The sequence below is a fragment of the Suricata suricatta genome, chromosome 3, assembly GCF_006229205.1.
Source record: "Suricata suricatta isolate VVHF042 chromosome 3, meerkat_22Aug2017_6uvM2_HiC, whole genome shotgun sequence".
Lineage (NCBI taxonomy): Eukaryota > Metazoa > Chordata > Mammalia > Carnivora > Herpestidae > Suricata > Suricata suricatta.
The window spans coordinates 170312666-170331242 of record NC_043702.1 but is presented as its reverse complement, the minus strand read 5'-3'; the positions used below and the strand labels follow the sequence as shown (position 1 = coordinate 170331242).

General features: G+C 53.1%; 4 protein-coding genes across 10 annotated transcripts in view; 2 read left to right on the top strand and 2 right to left on the bottom strand.

Moving 5' to 3' along the window:
* Nucleotides 1-971, top strand: part of KLHDC9 (kelch domain containing 9) — a 1300-nt gene extending 329 nt beyond the window's left edge. The window contains exons 2-4 of the mRNA XM_029933418.1: nt 9-206; nt 294-492; nt 689-971. Of these exons, the coding sequence (XP_029789278.1) occupies nt 9-206; nt 294-492; nt 689-855 (564 nt within the window). The 3' untranslated portion in view covers nt 856-971. The remainder of the gene's footprint in view (nt 1-8; nt 207-293; nt 493-688) is intronic.
* Nucleotides 972-1172: 201 nt separating this feature from the next.
* On the bottom strand, nt 1173-12264 carry PFDN2 (prefoldin subunit 2). Its single transcript, XM_029935778.1, has 4 exons — nt 12157-12264; nt 2401-2489; nt 2184-2307; nt 1173-1481 (listed from the first exon to the last, which is right to left on the bottom strand). The coding sequence occupies exons 1-4, from the start codon at nt 12229-12231 to the stop codon at nt 1305-1307; spliced, it is 465 nt and encodes a 154-aa protein (XP_029791638.1). The 5' UTR covers nt 12232-12264; the 3' UTR covers nt 1173-1304.
* Nucleotides 12265-12288: 24 nt separating this feature from the next.
* NIT1 (nitrilase 1) lies at nt 12289-15984 on the top strand. 6 transcript variants are annotated; one of them, XM_029935775.1, is made up of 7 exons: nt 12289-12412; nt 12962-13060; nt 13307-13561; nt 13673-13776; nt 13978-14111; nt 14287-14412; nt 14646-15171. In XM_029935775.1, exons 3-7 carry the CDS (start codon nt 13317-13319, stop codon nt 14910-14912), a joined length of 876 nt encoding a protein of 291 aa, XP_029791635.1. In that variant the 5' UTR covers nt 12289-12412; nt 12962-13060; nt 13307-13316; the 3' UTR covers nt 14913-15171. The 6 variants fall into 6 exon arrangements, with proteins under 6 accessions (XP_029791635.1, XP_029791634.1, XP_029791630.1 ...); XM_029935774.1 differs by lacking the exon at nt 14646-15171 and adding an exon at nt 15870-15984 and having other exon boundaries at nt 12303-12381; XM_029935770.1 differs by having other exon boundaries at nt 12303-12381.
* Nucleotides 15077-18577, bottom strand: part of DEDD (death effector domain containing) — an 11004-nt gene continuing 7503 nt past the window's right edge. For both annotated transcript variants that reach the window (XM_029935776.1, XM_029935777.1), the window contains 4 exons: nt 18214-18573; nt 17940-18047; nt 17418-17564; nt 15077-16629 (listed from right to left, as the gene is read on the bottom strand). In XM_029935776.1, the coding sequence (XP_029791636.1) occupies nt 16253-16629; nt 17418-17564; nt 17940-18047; nt 18214-18538 (957 nt within the window). In that variant the 5' untranslated portion in view covers nt 18539-18573 and the 3' untranslated portion in view covers nt 15077-16252. The remainder of the gene's footprint in view (nt 16630-17417; nt 17565-17939; nt 18048-18213; nt 18574-18577) is intronic.

Here is an 18577-nt window from a genome sequence, read left to right as displayed (position 1 = left end):
TTTTCCAGAAAACCCAACTCAGGCCCGAACGCCCGCATATCCGCAGCTATAAGGAAGAGGCCTGCCACACAGCCTCCCGCTCAGGTCACAGCGCCGCCCTGCTCCGAACTCCGGGGCCGCGCCCGGGCCACCAGCTCGTGCTGTTTGGAGGCTGCACCTCGGCAGATCCAGAAGTAGCCGGGCACTGGGGTCACGGGAAGCTGAAGGTATCACCGACTCCCATCCTGCTGGGATGGCAGGGGACTGAGATGGTGAGGCCCAATCCTTCCAGCTGCCCTTCTTTCTCCCCTAAGGAGGAACCGCCCGCCGCCCCCCATCTGATGGCGCAGCTTGCCAGGCTTGTGGGCACTGGGCAGGGGTCCCAGCAGGGGCCCCGGGGCCTGCGGCACCACTCGTGCTCCGTGGTGGGGCCCTTTGCAGTGCTGTTTGGCGGAGAAACTCTGACCAGAGGCCGGGACACCGTCTGCAACGACCTGTACATCTATGACATCCGTGAGGGCCGGCTGGTTGGGGAAGGGAAGGGGGGATCGGGAACCTGCAGGCGCAGAAAGGAAGAGGACAGAGTGGTGCGCAGGGAGGAGAAAAACCGGGCAGGAGGCGCAGGGCTTGGGAGGCCCCCGGAGCCGGGCCCCACACCGCCAGCCCCTCCGCCAGGCCCTTTGCCGCACCCTCTGCTCTTCCCCTGCAGGCGGGTCTCCTCCTCTGTGGTTCCGCTTCCCCTGCGCAGACCCGGGCCTGAAGCGCGTGGGCCACCGCACCTGCCTCTGGAACGACCAGCTGTACCTGGTTGGGGGTTTTGGCGCGGACGGCAGGACGCCCAGTCCACAGGTCTGCATCCTGGACCTTTTCATCTAAAGGACAGCGCCGAGCCTCACTGCCAAGGCCCTGCTTTGTGGCAGACTCGGAGAGCTTTGCCCCTGGAGCTCTCTGCTTCAATTAACATGCTTATTAAATTTCAATCTGAGCGTCAACATTGGTCTCTGAATCTTTTTGGGGGGAGGGAGGTAAATAAGAAGACACATCTTTATTTGCAAGTAAAAGGATAAAATATGGGGCCTCCTCTGGAACTGGGAGCCATTAGCCTGACGGAACCAAACCCCACAGATCATAGGCTTTTCCATGCCTCATGCAGATCCCGCCCCTAATACTGGGAGAAAGCTTGAGACTGGAGCTAAGCATTCTGACCAAAACATTTAATTAACAAAAAAATATTACAATAGCAGAGAAAATAATAATAATAACAATAAAGAGAAATTAGAAGAGGTGGGAGTCAGGGTAGAAAAAAACCGCAGGGGCCTTGGTCCCTAGGAGACCAGCACCCCGGCTGAGGTGGACTTCGCCCCGGCCCCTTCGGGGTTCTCCTTGGCTGCTGGCTTCTCGTCTTCCCCCATGAGGCGAATGTTGTGCTTTTCCCGGAATTCGTTTAACTCTCTTCCCTTTGCCTGCAGCTGCTGTGTAAGTGTCTCAATGATCTTCTGTATCTGGAGGGCAAGCGATAGGGGTCAGAGGAGGATTTCAGGACCACCTTCCCCCGACGTGGTACGGACTACAGTTGACAGACGTTCAGGAGAGAGGACACCTCTAACCTCACCTTTTACCAAGTATGAACAGTAGAGCCTGGACACGGAAAGGACGCCTTTCTCGAACACAATGGGGTACAGACTTTAATGCATCTAAGGACCACTTGGGCTGTTTATTTTTAAAATGCCGCCCCCTGGGGCACCTGGCTGGCTCCGTCAGTAGAGTATGTGATTCTTGATCCTGGGGTTGTGGGTCTGAGGCCTACGTTGGGCCCAGAGATGAACTAAAAAAAAAAAAAAAAAAAAGCCACCCCAGAGGCCCCCTCACCAGTTGTCCTGAATCAGTGGGCCCAGGTTTTTAGATCAGGCCTCCGGGTGACCCGGAAGCAAGTATCCCCGGACCACGCTGTGAGAAACCCAGGTCTCACTGGCTCCTCTCCGCAGGGGACCCAGGTCCCGGCACACAGGGGAAAAGCTGACAGCCAGCAACACCGCCTGTGAGGCGTCAGACTTAGCAAAGCGTAAAAAGCACAGGCTAACAGGCTACGTGTGCGGTCTTCAACATGGGTTCCTACCCACCTTCCTCCACCAGTGCCCCGACCCTGGCCTCGCCTCCCCCACCCCTCCGCTGCCCAGAGCTCCCAGAAAGGGATTCTCGCTCACCTGCTCCTTGTTGTTCTCCAGGGCCGGCAGCACCTCCTTGACCGTCCGCTCCACCAGCACGCCTCCGACCATGCGGTAGCACTTGCGGGCTTCATCCACCTCCTTCAGGGTGTCGATCACCAGGCTGGGGGGGATGGCAGGCGGCTTGGAGGACAGGCCCCACCCCGCCGCAGCCCGCCCACCTCTCCTGCCCGCGCCGCCCCCGCAGCTTCCTCACCTGTGCTCATTCAACTCCATCTCCAGCTCAGCGGCTTTGGATGCCAGACCCCGTTGCTCCTGTCGGAGGCGGTTGAAGCCTGCAATCACCTTTGAAGGAGAGAGAGAGTTAAATGAGAGAGAGAGACACTGCACACAGCAGAGCGCCACGGATCAGCACAGGACGGCAAGCTGTGGACGCCCCGCCTGGGTAAAGGAGTAGACCCACTGTTGTTTCTACCTTCAGTCTGCCTGGGAGCCGTTCACTCAACAGTGGAGCCCGAGGGTCCCTCCCGCAGCTCCCCGAGGGCTGAGAACACACATCTGTGACTCATGGCGGGTGGGGAGGTGCTGGGGCACCTGCAGGGACGCTCAGACTTGCAGGGAAAGAAGGCTGTCGGGGAAAGTCACCGCAGACAGGAAGTCCCGTTTGGATCTGCCCAGCACCCCCACATAGGGGAACCGCCGCCCCACCTCAGGGGGTGGCTGTGGGGCCACTATTCCCAGGACCCTTGGCCGTTGACCACAGGGCAGTGGCCTGTTCTAGACCAGAGCCTCCGTCCAGGGGCTGACATGGGGAGTGGAAAGACACAGGCCAGGAAGACACTTGGAGTGAAGACAAGTGCTTGTCCTGCAGAGTGGACTCCCCGTGCCTCTTCCTGAAATCCCCAAAGCTGCCCTCATCCTTGGACTTGGTGTGACCCAGTTATTTCACCTTTCTTTTCACGGTGTTCAATTCTGTGACCTACCCACTATCCTTCTAAAAAACTACTTAAAAAAAAAAGTTAGTCCAAGTCCATTTCTGTAGCCTAGAAACCCTTACATGAAGCCTGAAGGATGAGAAAGAGGGGGAGGCCCGGGGGCAAAAGCGGGTCAGAAGGAACAGACCCAGAAGCCCAGAGGAATGATTACTACCAGCTCCTTGTCCCCCAGAACAGCGCAGGGAACATGAGACAGTGTGGAGACCGGGCTAGATACTGAAATCACCACCACCACCGTTCAGTACAGGGCGCGGAGGGCTGTGTTTGGACAGAAGAATCAGATAAAAGGTAGAAAATGTAATGAGGAAAGAAAATTGGGGGGATGGCGGGTGGGGGGAACATGGGGCCCGGAGACAAAAACCAGGTTTGTTTTGTCTCTGCCTCATACTGGCTCTGTGTCCTCCGACATTGAACCCTGCGGCTCCCCACCCTGGTGGTGTGCCCAGGAAGGCATCTTCAACACCGCGCGGGGGAGCCTCTGAACAATCACGCTGTCACCGGGTGAGGCCTAGGCGCTCCCACGTCCTTCAAATGTGCATCCAGAACTGGGGGCCCCCGGCTGGTCCTCCCTAGGCCTTAGCTCTCTCACCCGTGGAAAACACGGTCACCTGCCTTACAAAGCTGCTGTATGGTGTGGGCTAGTTAGGAAAGGGCTGTGTAGGCAGTTAACTATGGTCACGGGCTTCTCCCCAAACCCACAAGGCCCCCTGGCCCTTCCTGATCAGCTGAGAGGAGTGGCCCCCCACGCAAAGTGCATCCCGTCTCTCGCTCCCACCAGATCCTGGGCAGGCCCGCCGCTCTCTGTGTTCTCTAGCTCCCTCCACAAGGCTCATCTGCGGCTACCTCAGACCCGCTGGCTGGCCTGTGCCGCCCCTACATCCCTTTTCCTGCTCGAAAAGTAAGGAGTAAGTCTGACTGGGACCCTGTCACTGCAGTGCCTCCTCCTGGCCACCAACCTTTCATCCACGCACTTCACTCACTCACTGCAACAGATGCTGTCCTTCACCTCCATTGCCCATAGCTAATATTCCACTTACGGTTAGCTTTTCCTCCACTATCAGTGTTACGGGATCAAAGTAGTTTCATCTAAGGAAACGCCACAACTAAGCCCGATTCTAGAAGCTCTCCGAGCACCCACATGAGCCTCTCTTCTGGATGTATTCTGTTAAACACATTAATGAAATGAGCTGAAGAGTCTAAAATTTCTGAGGCCTAAACTTAGTTTCCTTAGTACTTAGAAGTCTACTTTTCAACCACCAGTTTAACACAACTAAAGGCAAAAAAAGATTTAACAACTCCAATTTTTCTTCAAACATTCTTGCTAATTAACACCCCCTACTTCCTCTTGGTCCAGTTTATGAACTTTTAATCAAATGTCAAACTAAAATAAATCTATTTAATTGTCTGAGTTATCCACAGTTACGGAAATTTTCAGCCACTGGTGTACTTAAAGGAAATGAAATCTCTTAGCAACTAACGTAACCTGTGAATTAGATGCAAAATAAGCCAACATTACCCTGCCCATGGAGACAGAAAGGCCGTGATGTATCCCATCTTCCTCTTAGCACACCACTTGTCTAATGGTGTCTCCCTTATGGCCAGACTGACTTCCTCCTGGCATTCTCCTGAAGTCTGGCGGGGGAGGGGAGGGCTAGGTCAGTGTTGATTCTCTCAGCCCTACTAAAATCACCCTCTTACATGTAAACATCCCTACTGAAAAAGAACCCAATTAAATTAAAATACCAACTGTTTATCCTGTTCAAAAGTAACTTCAATCCTGGCAACTCTACAGACCTCTTTACATTCTTATAATTGGCACAGACAATTTTATACAGGACGTGGCTTTCTTCTTCTCCTCCCCCCTCCCCGTTACTGACATATAATTGACATATTATATTGTGTAAGTTTAAGGTATACAACATTATGATTTAATATATGTATATACTGTAAAATGACTGCCACAATAGTTAATACATCCCATATGTTAACCCTTTCTGTGTGTTCATGTTAAATGAGTATCAAGTCCTTAAATTTTTTGGTAGAAAAGCTTTCCAATTTTAGTGCATTTCTAATTTTCAAACATGCAGCCTGCCTTCTAATCTTCATTATTGTCTTCTTTGAAATTTAAAATATGCAAATGCAACCTCTTTTTAAAATTTTTTTCAATGTTTATTTTTGAGAGAGAGACAGAGAGTGAGCAGGGGAGGAGCAGAGAGAGAGGGAGACACAAAATTGGAAGCAGGCTTCAGGCTCTGAGCTGTTAGCGCGCAGAGCCCGATTCCATGCGGGGCTCAAACTCAAGAACGTGAGATCATGACCTGAGCTTAACGGACTGAGCCCCCAGGGCGCCCCTGCAACCTCTTTTAAAATACCTGTTTTTTCCATAGTTCTACAGTATTGCAGCTTCCTTCCACGGTTTGTAAGTAAAAGAACACTACTATGTGCCAGGCACTCTCCTAGACTCTATCTCATTTAACTCTAACACAAACAAAAATAAGTATAAGACCTGCACCTTCATTTTATGAGTCAGTAGACTAAGGATGGTGGAGAGAGAAAGAGGGAGAGAGAGAAGAGGGAGGGGGAGAGGGAGGGGAGAGAGGGAGGGGGAGGGGGAAAATGTGTACATAACACAGCGAGCTGCAGAACTGGTACCTCTGGCCGGCTCTGCTGAACTCTAAGGATCCTTTCCTGCTGACGTATTATTCCTGGCTTGTCATACATCACCTCTCATGGAGGTCAAATTAGGGGTGTCTGGGGGCGCCTGGGTGGCTCAGTCGGTTTGGTGTCCAGCTTCGGCTCAGGTCATGGTCTCGCGGTTCGTGGGTTCGAGCCCCGGGTCAGGCTCTGTGCTGACAGCTCAGAGCCTGGAGCCTTCTTCAGATTCTGTGTCTCCCTCTCTCTCTGCCCCTCCCCTCAGACTCACACTGTCTCTGTCTCTCAAAAATAAATAAAAAACATTAAAAAAAAACTCAAATTAGGGGTGTCTGGCTGGGCTCAGTTGGAAGAACATGCGACTCTTGATCTAGGGATTGTGAGTTCAAGGCTCACACTGGGTGTAGTGATTACTTAAAAAAAAAATCTTTAAAGAAATCAAACTATTTTTGTATGATTTATTTGTGTTTTCTTTTTTCTTTCACTTTCTTTAATCAATTCCATCTAGTTTCAGCAACTTTAAAAAAAATCTGCAATCAATACCCTTATCTCCAAAATGTCCCTTGGTCTTCTTACCTACATGATTTTACTCTTATTGGTTCACTGAAGAATAGAATAACAGGTCAAGAATTAGGACTGGATGCATCTAGAAAAGCGTTTTACGGGGTCTCACTCACTAAGTATCTTCTTTTCGGCTCAGTGCCCCCTTTCCCTGACAAACACACCAGCTATCTAAGAAAACTTCTTGGGGCGCCTGGGGGGCTCCGTCGGTTAAGCCTCCGACTTCAGCCCAGGTCACAATCTCATGTTCATGGGCTCGAGCCCCACATCCGGCTCTGTGCTGACAGCTCAGAGCCCGGAGCCTGTTTCAGATTCTATGTCTCCCTCTCTCTCTGCCCCTGCCCACTCATGCTCTGTCTCTCTGTCTCAAAAATAAATAAAACATTAAAAAAAATTTTTTTTTCAAAGAAAACTTCTTGACCTTATATTACTCCAACAAATAATGGTTCTAAGCCCGTCTCTTCATCTTTTTTTTTAAGTAGGCTTGCCACCTGCATGGAGCCTGATGCGGGGCCCAACTCACAGTCCTGAGATCAGGACCTGAGCTGAGATCAAGATTTGGACACACAACCGACTGAGACACCCAGGTGTCCCTTCATCATTTTTTTTCGGACCAGTCTATACTCGCTGCTTTGACTTACTTCCCTCCAGCTCATTCCCAACCCACTTTAGATTGCTTTCTGTCTATACTGGTTATTAAACTATTATTATTTATTAAACTAACTTCTCAAAGATCATGAACGGCCTCCTGCCTAATCCAACAATGTTTTCTGTTTTCACTCTGCTTCTTTGGAACTCTCTTTCTTTAAGCAGCAACACGGCTCCGTGCGGCTGGCCCAGACTTGTGAGTCTAACTTGGATGGGTTCACAGCCCAGTTTTGCGGTTTACCTGCTGTATGACCAAGTTACTTAACTTCTCTTGGCTTCCTCTTTTATAAGATGGGAGTTAATATACCATAAAGCGGGGTTTCCAAACATCAGCACTACTAGTGTTTTGGGCAGGAAAATACTTTCCTGAGCGGGGCGGGGGACTGTCCTGTGCAGCGTAGGATATTTAGCAACCTCCCTGCTCCCATCTATGAAAAGCCAGCAGCAACTCCTACTTGTGACCATCAAAAATGTCTCCGGGCCTTGCCACATGTCTCTGGGGGGCAGAGCCGCTGCCTCGGGGCAGTGGTGAGGACTAAAGGAGGCACCGTGTCCAGGGCCCGTGTCCAGGGCCCGGGCAATGTGCGTTCTCTTCTCCCTTTCGGCTTCCAGGACCCTTCAGTTCGTGGGGTCTCCAACCTGTCCTAACTCTCCGTTCCCCTCCTGAGGTTCCTCCTCCCATCCCAAGGATGTTTGTGAAGATCGATTAGTGACACCAAGAACTGAGGACAATGTCCGGCAGAAAACAGATTGTCAATAAACGGTAACTATCGCTTGGAACCTTCCCACGTAAATGTCCCACAGGAACCTTAAACTCGGGTCATTCAAAGCCAAACTGATCATCTTTCTTTCTTTCCTAATTTTAAAAAATGTTTTATTTAAAAAAATGTTTTTATTTACTTTTGAGAGAGAGAGACAGCGTGAGCAGGGGAGGGTCAGAGAGAGAAGGAGACACAGAATCTGAAGCAGGCTCCAGGCTCTGAGCTGTCAGCACAGAGCCCGACACGGGGCTCGAACCCACGAACCGTGAGATCATGACCTGAGCTGAAGCTGAATGCTTAACTGACAGAGCCACCCAGGCGCCCCCAAACTGATCATCTTTCACCCCGCTTTATACTGTTTCCTTGTCTCCCCTACTTCTGCTAATGACACCCCCCAGCCCTCCAGGTAGGAAACCCTGGCTTCACCTTGGGTCACACCTTTATCCCGACAACTGCCAAATTTATTGCATCCACCTCAGCAATTTTTCTTAGGCTCGCTGACATCACCCTCGCTCGAGTCTTCATTATCTCTTGTCTAGCATCCTCCTGCAGTCTTCTAGATTATCTCTCTATTTTTGGCCTCTCCAAATTCATCCTATATGTTGCTGGTAATTTAATTTTCCTAACACTTGGATGACACAGAAAAATGTTTGTGATGTATTAGGCTTAAAACATAGATTACAAAATGGTACCCACTGTGTGATACTAACGTCACAAAGTATGTTAACATGTAAAGACCACACATCCTTCCTTCCCATCTACACACACACATACAAAAACATAAAAGGGGGAGAAACCTCCTTTGAAGTGTATCAAAGGATATACTCCAAAATGGTAATAATAGTTATCGTTGGAACGTAGGCTCATGGGTAAGTTCATTTATTTTGTACTTTTTCCTGTGTTTTCTATATTCTCCACAATGAACATGTCTTACTTTATGTAACAGAAAAAAACCAATAGTATACCATACGTCCTTCTGTGACTCGGTCACTGCTTACATTAAAAAGTTCCAAATTGGGGGCGCCTGGGTGGCTTAGTCGGTTGAGTGCCTGACTTCAGCTCAGGTTGTGTTTCGTGAGTTCAAGCCCTGCGTCAGGCTCTGTGCAGAGAGCTCAGAGCCTGGAGCTGCTTCAGATTCTGTGTCTCCCTCTCTCTGCGTCCCCGCCTCAAGCTCTGTTTGCCTCAAAAATAAACATTAAAAGAAAAAATTTCCAAATTCTTGGGGTGCCTGCGTGGCTCAGTCAATTATGCATCTAGCTCTGGATTTCAGTTTAGGTCATAATCTCACAGTTTGTGAGTTCAAGCCCTCACATCAGGCTCTGAGCTGACAGTACAGAGCCTGCTTGGGATTCTTTCTCTCCCTCGCTCTCTGCCTCTTCCTTGTGCGCGCGCTCGCGCGCTCTCTCTCTCTCTCTCTCTCTCTTTCAAAACTTAATAAAAAAAGAAGTTCCAAATTCTTTGCCATGCAAACACTCCGCTTGCTTTCAGCACCACACCTTTCTTCTCCCTGGTGACCGAGCTAACTAACCACTCCCGTCAGCCGGCCTCTCCCCAGCTCTCCTCTCCTCCTCCTACTCCCTATATTCGATTTCCATTCCCACCTGTTCACATCTATCCAGCCCTCCAGGCCCAGCTCAAATGACTCCAACATGACCGTGGTATAAATGGAAAAACAGGTCTGTCTGATTCTCAAGTGGCTCACTCAAGCGAAAGCCCCGCTCTTCCCGTTACTGACTCTGGGTAAGTTACCCAACGTCTCTGAAACCCAAATGTCCTTACCTACAAAAGGAAGACAGGACAACCCATCCGAATGGCATAATAAATTAACAGAAGAGAAAACAAGTAAACTGCCTAGTCCAACGTGTTACTTTCTTCTATTTTGTTTAGAAGGGACCTATGTAGTGCACGTTTGCAGCAGTGATAAATCATATATATACAGAGAGAGAGAGAGAGAAAGCTCCAGGCCCGACGTGGGGCTTGTACGCATGAGTCACACGCTCCACCTACTGGGCCAGCCAGGCGCCCCAATAAAAATGTATTTTATACACAGTGTTCTCTTGGAAACACAAAGGCCACAGAATGTTAAGCAAGACAGCCTTAGAACTCAATGACCACAACTGCTCTGCCCTCTTTGAGGGGGTCTTTCTTTCTCCATAACCCCTTAAATACTGGCTCTGCCCCTGTTCTGCTTCTTTTCACTTTCTGCACAAAACTCCGATGACTTCACCACGACCACGGCTCTATCATTCACAAGCTTGTAATTCTCTAATCTGCATCTCTGGTTCGGATTTCAGTAAGTCAAGATTTATAAATCAAACCAACTACTAAGTGTCTCTACTTGAATGTCCTATAAGAAACCCAAACTCAACCCCCTAAAACAAATGTGTTTCCCTCCCAGACGGTTCCAACCTTCCTACATTCCCTATAGCACCAGCATCCATCAAAGACAGATCTGAGACATGCCCTAGCTCTCTCTCCTTTTTTCTCCACATACTGTCTCCCTGCACCCTGAACACGCCAGGCAGTTCTATACTCAGGGCTTTTAAGTACCTTACTCCCACTTCCTTCTTTGCCTAATTTCTCTCATCCTTTAGAATTCACCTGAAGGACGATCTCTTCCAGAAGGGGGGGGGGAACCCCAAAAACCCAAGACCTCTCATTTATTATTCACCTACTATATTCCAGTCACTGTGCAAAAACACTCTGCATACATTTTTGCCTAATAATCAAAACAGTGATGAGGGATGCACCATTATATATAATTTTTATTTTAAAGTGTGTGCATGCATGGGGCAGAGGAAAAAATGTTAAACAGGCTCCACGCTTGGCACAGAGCTCGACTCGGGGCTTGATCCCAGGACCCTAGGATCATGATCTGAGCCAAAGTCAGGACAAGGTGAAAGAAATCACTCATGGGAGATCATCTATACAAAATAAACAGCAGTGGGGCGCCTGGGTGGCTCAGTCCGTTAAACGTCCGGCTTCGGCTCAGGTCATGATCTCATGGTTCGTGGGTCGAGCCCTGCATCGGGCTCTGTGCTGACAGCTCAGAGCCTGGAGCCTGCTTCTGTGTCTCCCTCTTTCTCTGACCCTCCCCTGCTCGCACTGTCTTTCTCTGTCTCTCAAAAAATGAATAAAAAACATTTAAAAATTTTTATAAAAAAACAAAAACAAAATAAACAGCAGAAATGTGACTCAAAACAGATCTGCCAAACCCAAGTGTACTTCTTACGCTCTTGGCTCCCCCCCCTCTACACCGCAGCTTCCCTTTCCCACCCATTCCTCAAATCCCGAAACTTCTTGTTAGGGGGTCCCTCCTTTAGCTACCATAAGACTGGCCTGTGTGATCTACTGCACATCTTGAGTCTGTGAGCTAAATTGAAAACAAGGGCTAAGTTTCCCTACACCCAGCAGAAGGCCTGGCACACGGCAGACCCTCAGAAAGTATTAGGTTTCTTTCCCCTTCCCTTCCACCCTGCCCCCGCCCAAAGAAACTCTCCTCCGGCCCCCAAATCCCACAGCACTTCATACCTGTTAGAACACTCATCCTCTGCCTCACATTACCATTTTGTGCGTGTTCGTTTACTAGGAGCTCTTTGCATGGGGCAATTTGAAAAACCTTTATGCAGATACCTTTGCCTGTAGCAACGGTTCAACAAATAACTGATAAATGAACCTGTAATTAGAAGAGCTCTTGTTTACGTTTTCCTTTCTATCATGCAGATTTCCTCCCACTCCTATTAACACGAGCCTCACTATGAACAAATGGCTCCCACGCCTCGAAAGGCTTTCCGAGTTATTTATCAAACGTCTCGCGATGCTACCTAGGTACTGGGGGAGACGAAAGCTCGGCTTAGAAAAGGGTTTCTGGTCGCTGAAGAAATTCAATCTTACAATGACTCCCGAATCAAAATAGTATGGGAACACTAGACTGTTCGAGTATGTGAGTCACGTGGCTCTGCAGAGTGAGGGTGATCGTCAGCGTGGTTTCAGGGTCACGTAACCGACCACACACAACCAGCCCGCTGACTAACCCCCTGGGATTCGTTACGAGCCGCCTTGCCCGGCCTCTCCTGTTTGAGGGTGCGGAGAAGTGGGGAAAGCTACGGCCGATCTCCCCTCACAACTGTGCATCCTCCCACACCTCGCCTCTCGGGGCTCTCGCCTCCGGCGGGTTCACCCACCGCCCCCACGGGAGGCGTGGCCTTCACCCACCAACCCTTCAGCGGTCTCCCGGGGGGCTCGGCCGGCTCCTCCAAGGACCCTCCCCTCTCCGGGCGGCCTCGCAAAGGTGGGACTGGAGGGAGGCCTAGACCAGCCACGGGCTCCCCCCGTCTTCCCGCATCGACGCCGGACCCGGTCTGGCTGCCCTCCTTAGCGTTCTTCGCTCCTCACCTGCTCTGCCGACACCGCCCCTTTCCCCGCGCCGCCACCGCTGCTCTTGCCGGCGCGACCGCTGTTCTCCGCCATCTTCGCCGCCTGCTGGGCTTCCGGCCTGCGCAGCTCCGCCTCGCCGTGCGTCACATCCGGTCTGGGGGTACCGCCCACTCGCCCCGGTGCCCCTGCCTCCAGGCCGCTCTTCGGTTCGGATCCTGCGGAGGGTTTTGGCTGCGTCTTCATGTAGGACCTACCACCTGTCCTGCGGACCGCGGTGAATTCCGCCTGCGGGGCTTTACCTAGTGCGACAGAGACACTGCCCCTGGGAGAGGCAGAAAGGACGGGTTAACCGGAGAGCGGGGGCGCGGGTCGGGATCCGGGTGCCAGTGCCCTCTGCCCGCCACCGGGTGGTGGGAAAAGGGGGAAGGCGAAATTCCTCCCAAAGATTCCGCAGTCGAGGGGGAAATATGCTTTGGGCAGTAAAGCTGTGCAGGTGCGCAGTCAAGAAGAGAGGCTGGGAAGGACAAGGAGGTTTCATAGAGATGACTTTTGAAGCGCGGATAGGTTGGCCGAGGAAAATGGCTTCAGTTTAATCTGAGATCGCTGGAAGCCGAGGTATTCAGGTACCCAGTAAAGCCCTTTTCTCCATCTTCCCATTTTATGATCTTTTCCTGTAGCCCATAATTAGACTGTTTTGAAGACCTAGGGACTCTTACTGTCAGGGCCCTGATTTGGCCCCACAGTATGGAGAGAGAAGTCAGAGAAGCCTAGAAATGTACTGCTTGAGGGAGGGGCCCGGGTCCTGATTTCTCACCTTCTTCAGGTTGGGCTTCATCATCAGGCCTCCTCACCAGCTCCTGCCCCTTCTTTTGTGTCCTGGAATCCGGATCCCTCGACTGTCAGTACTTTGTGCACAGCCCAGGTAACACGTTTTGTTCTGTCCTCGGTGCCTCAGCAGATGCTCAGGACATGTTTGCTAAACGACCAGATGGTGGGAAACACTGGGGGAACCAACCATCCCCAGAACATTTCATCAGTGGGTCGTTGTGCCCTATAAGAGCAGAAATCAAAGGGCAGCCCAGCCCTCCCGCCTCTCCCTTTGAGACCCGTATCATTAAACAGCTTTTCCCCTGCTGGGAAATCTGAGTGCTGCTCGTGCCATTCACAGGCCCAGAGCCATGGCCATCTCTTCTTCTTCCTGGGAACTGCCGCTGGTGGCTGTGTGCCAGGTGACATCAACACCGGACAAGCAGCAGAACTTTAAAACCTGCGCAGAGCTCGTGCGGGAGGCTGCCCGGCTGGGTGCCTGCCTCGCTTTTCTGCCCGAGGCATTCGACTTTGTTGCACGGGACCCTGCAGAGACATTCCGCCTGTCTGAGCCATTGGGTGGGAGCCTTGTAGGAGAATATACCCGGCTTGCCAGGTATCCGGAAGGGGGGAGGAGAAGGGAATTTCCCTGTCGGGCAGTGTCCCTGAGTTGGGGGGGCGGTAGGGTGTGGGGGTGGGGGTCGTCCCTATTGCTGCCTCCCCGCAGGGAATGCGGACTCTGGCTGTCCTTGGGTGGCTTCCACGAGCGAGGCCAGGATTGGGAGCAGACGCAGAAAATCTACAATTGTCACGTGCTTCTGGACAACAAGGGTGAGACTTTGGAAGCCTTCAGCCTCCCTCCTCCCAGGCTCTGCTACCTAAACTGAAGGTCCTCCAGAACTGTTCGCTACTGTTTCCTAGTCAGAGGGTGTTTGTACTTCGCCTCCTAGCTTGCGAGCGGAGCCCCCTGGAAGGAGAGGAGGGAAACTGGGCACCCCTAGAGCTGAGTCCTCCTCCTCCGTCTTCCTCTAGGCTCAGTAGTGGCCACTTACAGGAAGACCCATCTGTGTGACGTGGAGATTCCAGGGCAGGGGCCTATGCGCGAGAGCGACTCTACCATTCCCGGGCCAGGTCTGGAGCATCCTGTCAGCACGCCAGCAGGCCAGGTGGGAGTTGTGAGAGGCAGCGGCGGTGGGGGGATCAGGAACAAGAGGGAGGGGGGAGACCAGTGACGCTCTGCAGTGGTAACATAGCAGGGAACACGCTGGGAGCAGGGGTAGGGAGGGAATGACCAGATGCCCTGACCAACGGGACAGCCGTGTCGGCTCCTTGTCGTTGCAGCTTGGCCTAGCCATCTGCTACGACGTGCGGTTTCCTGAGCTCTCTCTGGCCCTGGCTCAGGCTGGAGCGGAGATACTCACCTACCCTTCGGCCTTTGGGTCTGTCACGGGCCCAGCCCACTGGGAGGTAAGTGGGCCTCTCTTCGCAACATAGGGGCCTCCTCTTACCTTCCTTCTCCACCCTCAGCCTTACCAAAGAAAGGATTTTCTTTATTGCTGCCTCTCACGTTAAAGAAGTTACCAGTAAAGCCATTACCAGAACAGTCACAGGAGCAGACTGGCCTGGAACGTCCACCGCCTAGCAGTTCCCCACGAGATGCCCCGCATACAGGAGCAAACGCACATGCCCTCCCCCCGCAGGTGCTGCTGCGGGCCCGCGCCATCGAAACCCAGTGCTACGTAGTGGCGGCGGCACAGTGTGGACGCCACCACGAGAAGAGAGCAAGTTACGGCCACAGCATGGTGGTGGACCCCTGGGGGACAGTGGTGGCCCGCTGCTCTGAAGGACCAGGCCTCTGCCTTGCCCGGATCGACCTCGGTTATCTGCGACAGCTGCGCCAACACCTGCCTGTGTTCCAGCACCGCAGGCCTGACCTCTACGGCGGTCTGGGCCACCTGCTGGCCTAAGGCAGACTTCTGTGGGCGGCCACTCCCACGGGGAGCTGGCATCGCTGCGACTTGATGCCGGACCCAGGCGCAGCTCCCCTCACCTGGGGAGCACCGACTCTCCCGATGGCACGCTGGCTCAGCTTCTTGGGAAGGAAGAAACTTCACCTGACCTCGGATTTCAGTTTCAGAAAGGTGGAATTTTTCTACAGTCACTGTTTATTTCATGAAAACTGAAGTTATGCACTGGCATTGAAAAAAATAGAATCATCAGAAAGTCTGTGTCTGGACATCTCCTTTGGGAGCTGAGCGGCGGGGGAAGGTGGTGTGCCCACTGGGCTGGGCTCCAGTTCTTGGCCTCCTGGCTCCTTCAACGTGCCTCCCTGCCCCGATCAAAGTGCGACACTCAGTGCATGTCCCAGCCCCACGCTCCCAGGCTTGGGCGTGCGAGTGGGGTAGAGAGTGGGGGAGGAGAAAGCAGAGAGCAGCGGGTACCAGGTGACTTCGCTGTCACCTGGCACGCCCTTCGCCCGAGCCAGAAGAACGCAAAGGGGAAGGGGCTGCAGGGTACATTATTTATTTTCACTTGAACATGGAAGGGAAGTCTCACACTCCCCCTTCCCCTTTTCAGGGGGAGTGTGCTGTTACCAAGAGCCCCTTTGCCATCCACCCTGTGCCCTGCGTGGAAGCGGGCACCGGGCTGGCCTCGTCCTCTCATCTCCGACTCCCTGGAGGAGGATTTGCCAAAAGGAGGGGAGAGGAAGGAGCCACACAGGGCGGGGGGTCCGAGCCGTGGAATGGAGGACACAAGGCAGAGAGGAGCAGCACCAGAGGCCGGGAGAGAGTGGAGAGGGCCACAGCTTCTTTCATTTTTTAAAAATTCTATAATTTGGGAGAGGGTGGCAATTAATTTCCAAAATACACTTCAGAGTCCCACCTTCCACACAGCTCCCTCACTCAGCCCTTTGGTTTTTGCAGACAAAAGTTACGAGCCCTCAGAAAGCCAGAAGCACTGATGCCCCCGCGATGCCCCCGCAAGCGGCGTTCACTTCGATCCCCTACAAAGACTATGTTCTATAGGCTTTGCTTCTCCCTCTACGTCTGTCTTACGGCTCGATGGCGAGGTGGCTGCAGACACATCAGGAGGGGACCGGGGCGTGGAAAAGGGAAACAAAGGGGAAGCCCAGGCACGTGGGTGCAGGGAGGGGTAGGGAACACCACTTCCATTTTCCTTTGTCTTTTCCTTTAAAAAAAAAAAAAAGGCAGGGGTGTGATTGGTCGGAAGGGCAGAGGACAACCCCAGAACAGTACAGGAGCCCCGAGGCGGGCGGTGGGAGCAGCCCCCGGGGGCGCGGGGCAGGTCAGGGCAGCGCCTGCAGCATCAAGTTCCTCAGGAGTTTCTGCCGGCCCAGCTCGTAGTCCTCCTCGTCCACGTTCACCAGCAGCTTGATGGCCTCGTGGCCCACAGCCTGCTTGAGGGAGTCTGTGATAAAGACACCTTTGAGCGCCTCTAGCAGCGAGCCGTTGATGTAGTCGCGCCAGAACGCGTCGAGGTAGGTGAGCTCGGAGAACTTGATGTCACAGATGATGGAGCCCAGGTCCCGGGACTTGAGGATGGTGTTGGCCTGGTTAAAGCGCTCGAACTGCCGCTCCAGCGGGTCCTGCTTGTTGGAGAAGACGTTGCCTTGCAGCGCGGTCTCGTGCTGGCAGTATTCGGCCCGAACCCGCAGCCTGATGTCTGTGGGGAGACAAGACACGCCTGAGTGTTGCAGAGGGGGCGCTGACAACCCCGGCTCGGAGCCCGAACGACCTGCTGAGGAGCCAAGTCGGGAGTGCCACCTGACAGCTTTCCGCCGTCTCCCCCGGGACCAGTTCTCTCCTGTGCACCTCTGAAATCCTGCCTGAACGCAAGAGTTTCCCTGAAATGGCCCAGGTCCAGGTCCAGGCCCAGAGCAACACCACCGCTCACAAGCAGCACCTTGCTTCTGGGCAGTATTTTCCTAACAGGCACACAAGCTCATTTAATTGTTTTTATTTTTTTAAATGTATTTTTAAATGTTTGGAGACAGACAGAGCATGAGCAGGGGGAGGGGCAGAGAGAGAGGGAGACACAGAACCTGAAGCAGGCTCCAGGCTCTGAGCTGTCAGCACACAGCCCAACGTGGGGGCTTGAACTCATGAACCTGGAGATCATGATCTGAGCTGAAGTTGGACCCTTAACCCTCTGAGCCACCCAGGCGCCCCCAGGCACACAATTTTAGTATTCGATCAAAACTTGGCCCTTCCTATGATAAGGAGGTTGTAACAGCATCCCTCTGACCTCACATTAACGTGAAAGACGTGAAATGGACTCTGCCACAAAGAGGAATTCTCTCCCCGGAGACAAAGCCATTCAATCCCACTAACTTGTTCGCCCATTCGACACAAGTCTGGCACTAAATAGCCTAAACTGCCCGGGGTCTCAGCAGTTCTCGGTATTTCCCCCCCGAGTCCCCTCCACGTCTAGCCCCCTTTAAACTTCCTCACCACAGGTCTGCTTTTCCTTGGGATCCGGTGTTACTGACTTCCGGCGTTTTCGCTGGCTCCCGAGCGTGGCTCTCCCTCGAGCTGGCCGCTTGCTACACATCTGAGGGCCCGCGCTGGGGCAGCACACCACAGGGTAGTGGGGAGGCACTGGCCAGGGGAAGGGGCAAAACAGTAGGTAAGAGTAGAAATGCAAACGCTCTTCTAGAGACTTAGCACTACAGCCCCTATCAGTAACACCACCTGAAAAGAGGACACAGTGTGGGGACAGTCAGGACACAGGTGAAGCATCAACACCTCACCTAATGTCTGTAGGGCTAGCTGGTGGGCGGGTGGGCTGAGAAAGACCCAGTGCCCTTTCATGCAGGTGGGCAGGCTGGGGAAATGACGGATTTGGTGGCTGCTGCTTCTTTTTAAGTGAGCTCTAGTCCCAAAATGGGGCTTGACCTCACGACCCCAGGTCAAGAGTCACATGCTCTGCCAACTGAGCCAGCCCTGGAAAATTCGGAGTTCACGTGTTCTTACCTGTTTTAGGGGACTGGGGAGGCCTCGGCTCTGGATCGCTGAGGGCTCTGGGGGTCACATAGCGAATGGACGTCTCCTCCAGATACTTGTCTACGAGGTCGGGGCACACTACAGGAGGGGAGGGGGTCCTTCAGGAAAAGATGCACCCCTCTTCTGGTCCAACCCTCCAAGGGGCCTCCTGACTCCTCCCAGGGAGCCCCCAGGGTCATCGCCTGCACCCGGTTCCCTGAGCGCCCCCCCAACCCTCCCCGAAGCCCGGCCCGGGGCCCCTCACCAGCCCGCCTCCTCTTGAGGGTGACGTAGGGCAGCAGGTCGTGGCGGGTGATGATCCGCAGCAGCTGCAGCACCTGGCGGAAGTTACTCTCATCGCAGCGGCCCTGGCGCTCCAACGCCAGTAAGAAGTCGCGTCCGTTTCGAATGAGGCCGCGCTCGTGGTCGTCGATGACATCGACAAAGAGGAAAGAAAGGACCCGCACGTCCCGGTGTGTCAGGTGGGCGCCCACGATGTCGAACATGCGGTGCAGGCTGTAGAGTCCGTGCTCCTGTGCGCCACGCTCCTCGGGCCACGCGTGGCCGGCCCGCCGCTTGCGCCCCGCCATGCCCGGGGCTCAGGTGCGCGGCACCGTCCGCAGGCCTCG

Bases quoted from the DNA above. Each gene is read 5' to 3' on its own strand.
- PFDN2 (XM_029935778.1), bottom strand. From the start codon at position 12,231: ATGGCGGAGAACAGCGGTCGCGCCGGCAAGAGCAGCGGTGGCGGCGCG. The intron at 2,490-12,156 runs GTGAGGAGCGAA...TCTCCTTCAAAG, and splicing joins GGGCGGTGTCGGCAGAGCAG to GTGATTGCAGGCTTCAACCG. The intron at 2,308-2,400 runs GTGAGGAAGCTG...CATCCCCCCCAG, and splicing joins ATGGAGTTGAATGAGCACAG to CCTGGTGATCGACACCCTGA.
- NIT1 (XM_029935770.1), top strand. The intron at 13,562-13,672 runs GTATCCGGAAGG...GCCTCCCCGCAG, and splicing joins GAATATACCCGGCTTGCCAG to GGAATGCGGACTCTGGCTGT. The intron at 13,777-13,977 runs GTGAGACTTTGG...GTCTTCCTCTAG, and splicing joins CGTGCTTCTGGACAACAAGG to GCTCAGTAGTGGCCACTTAC.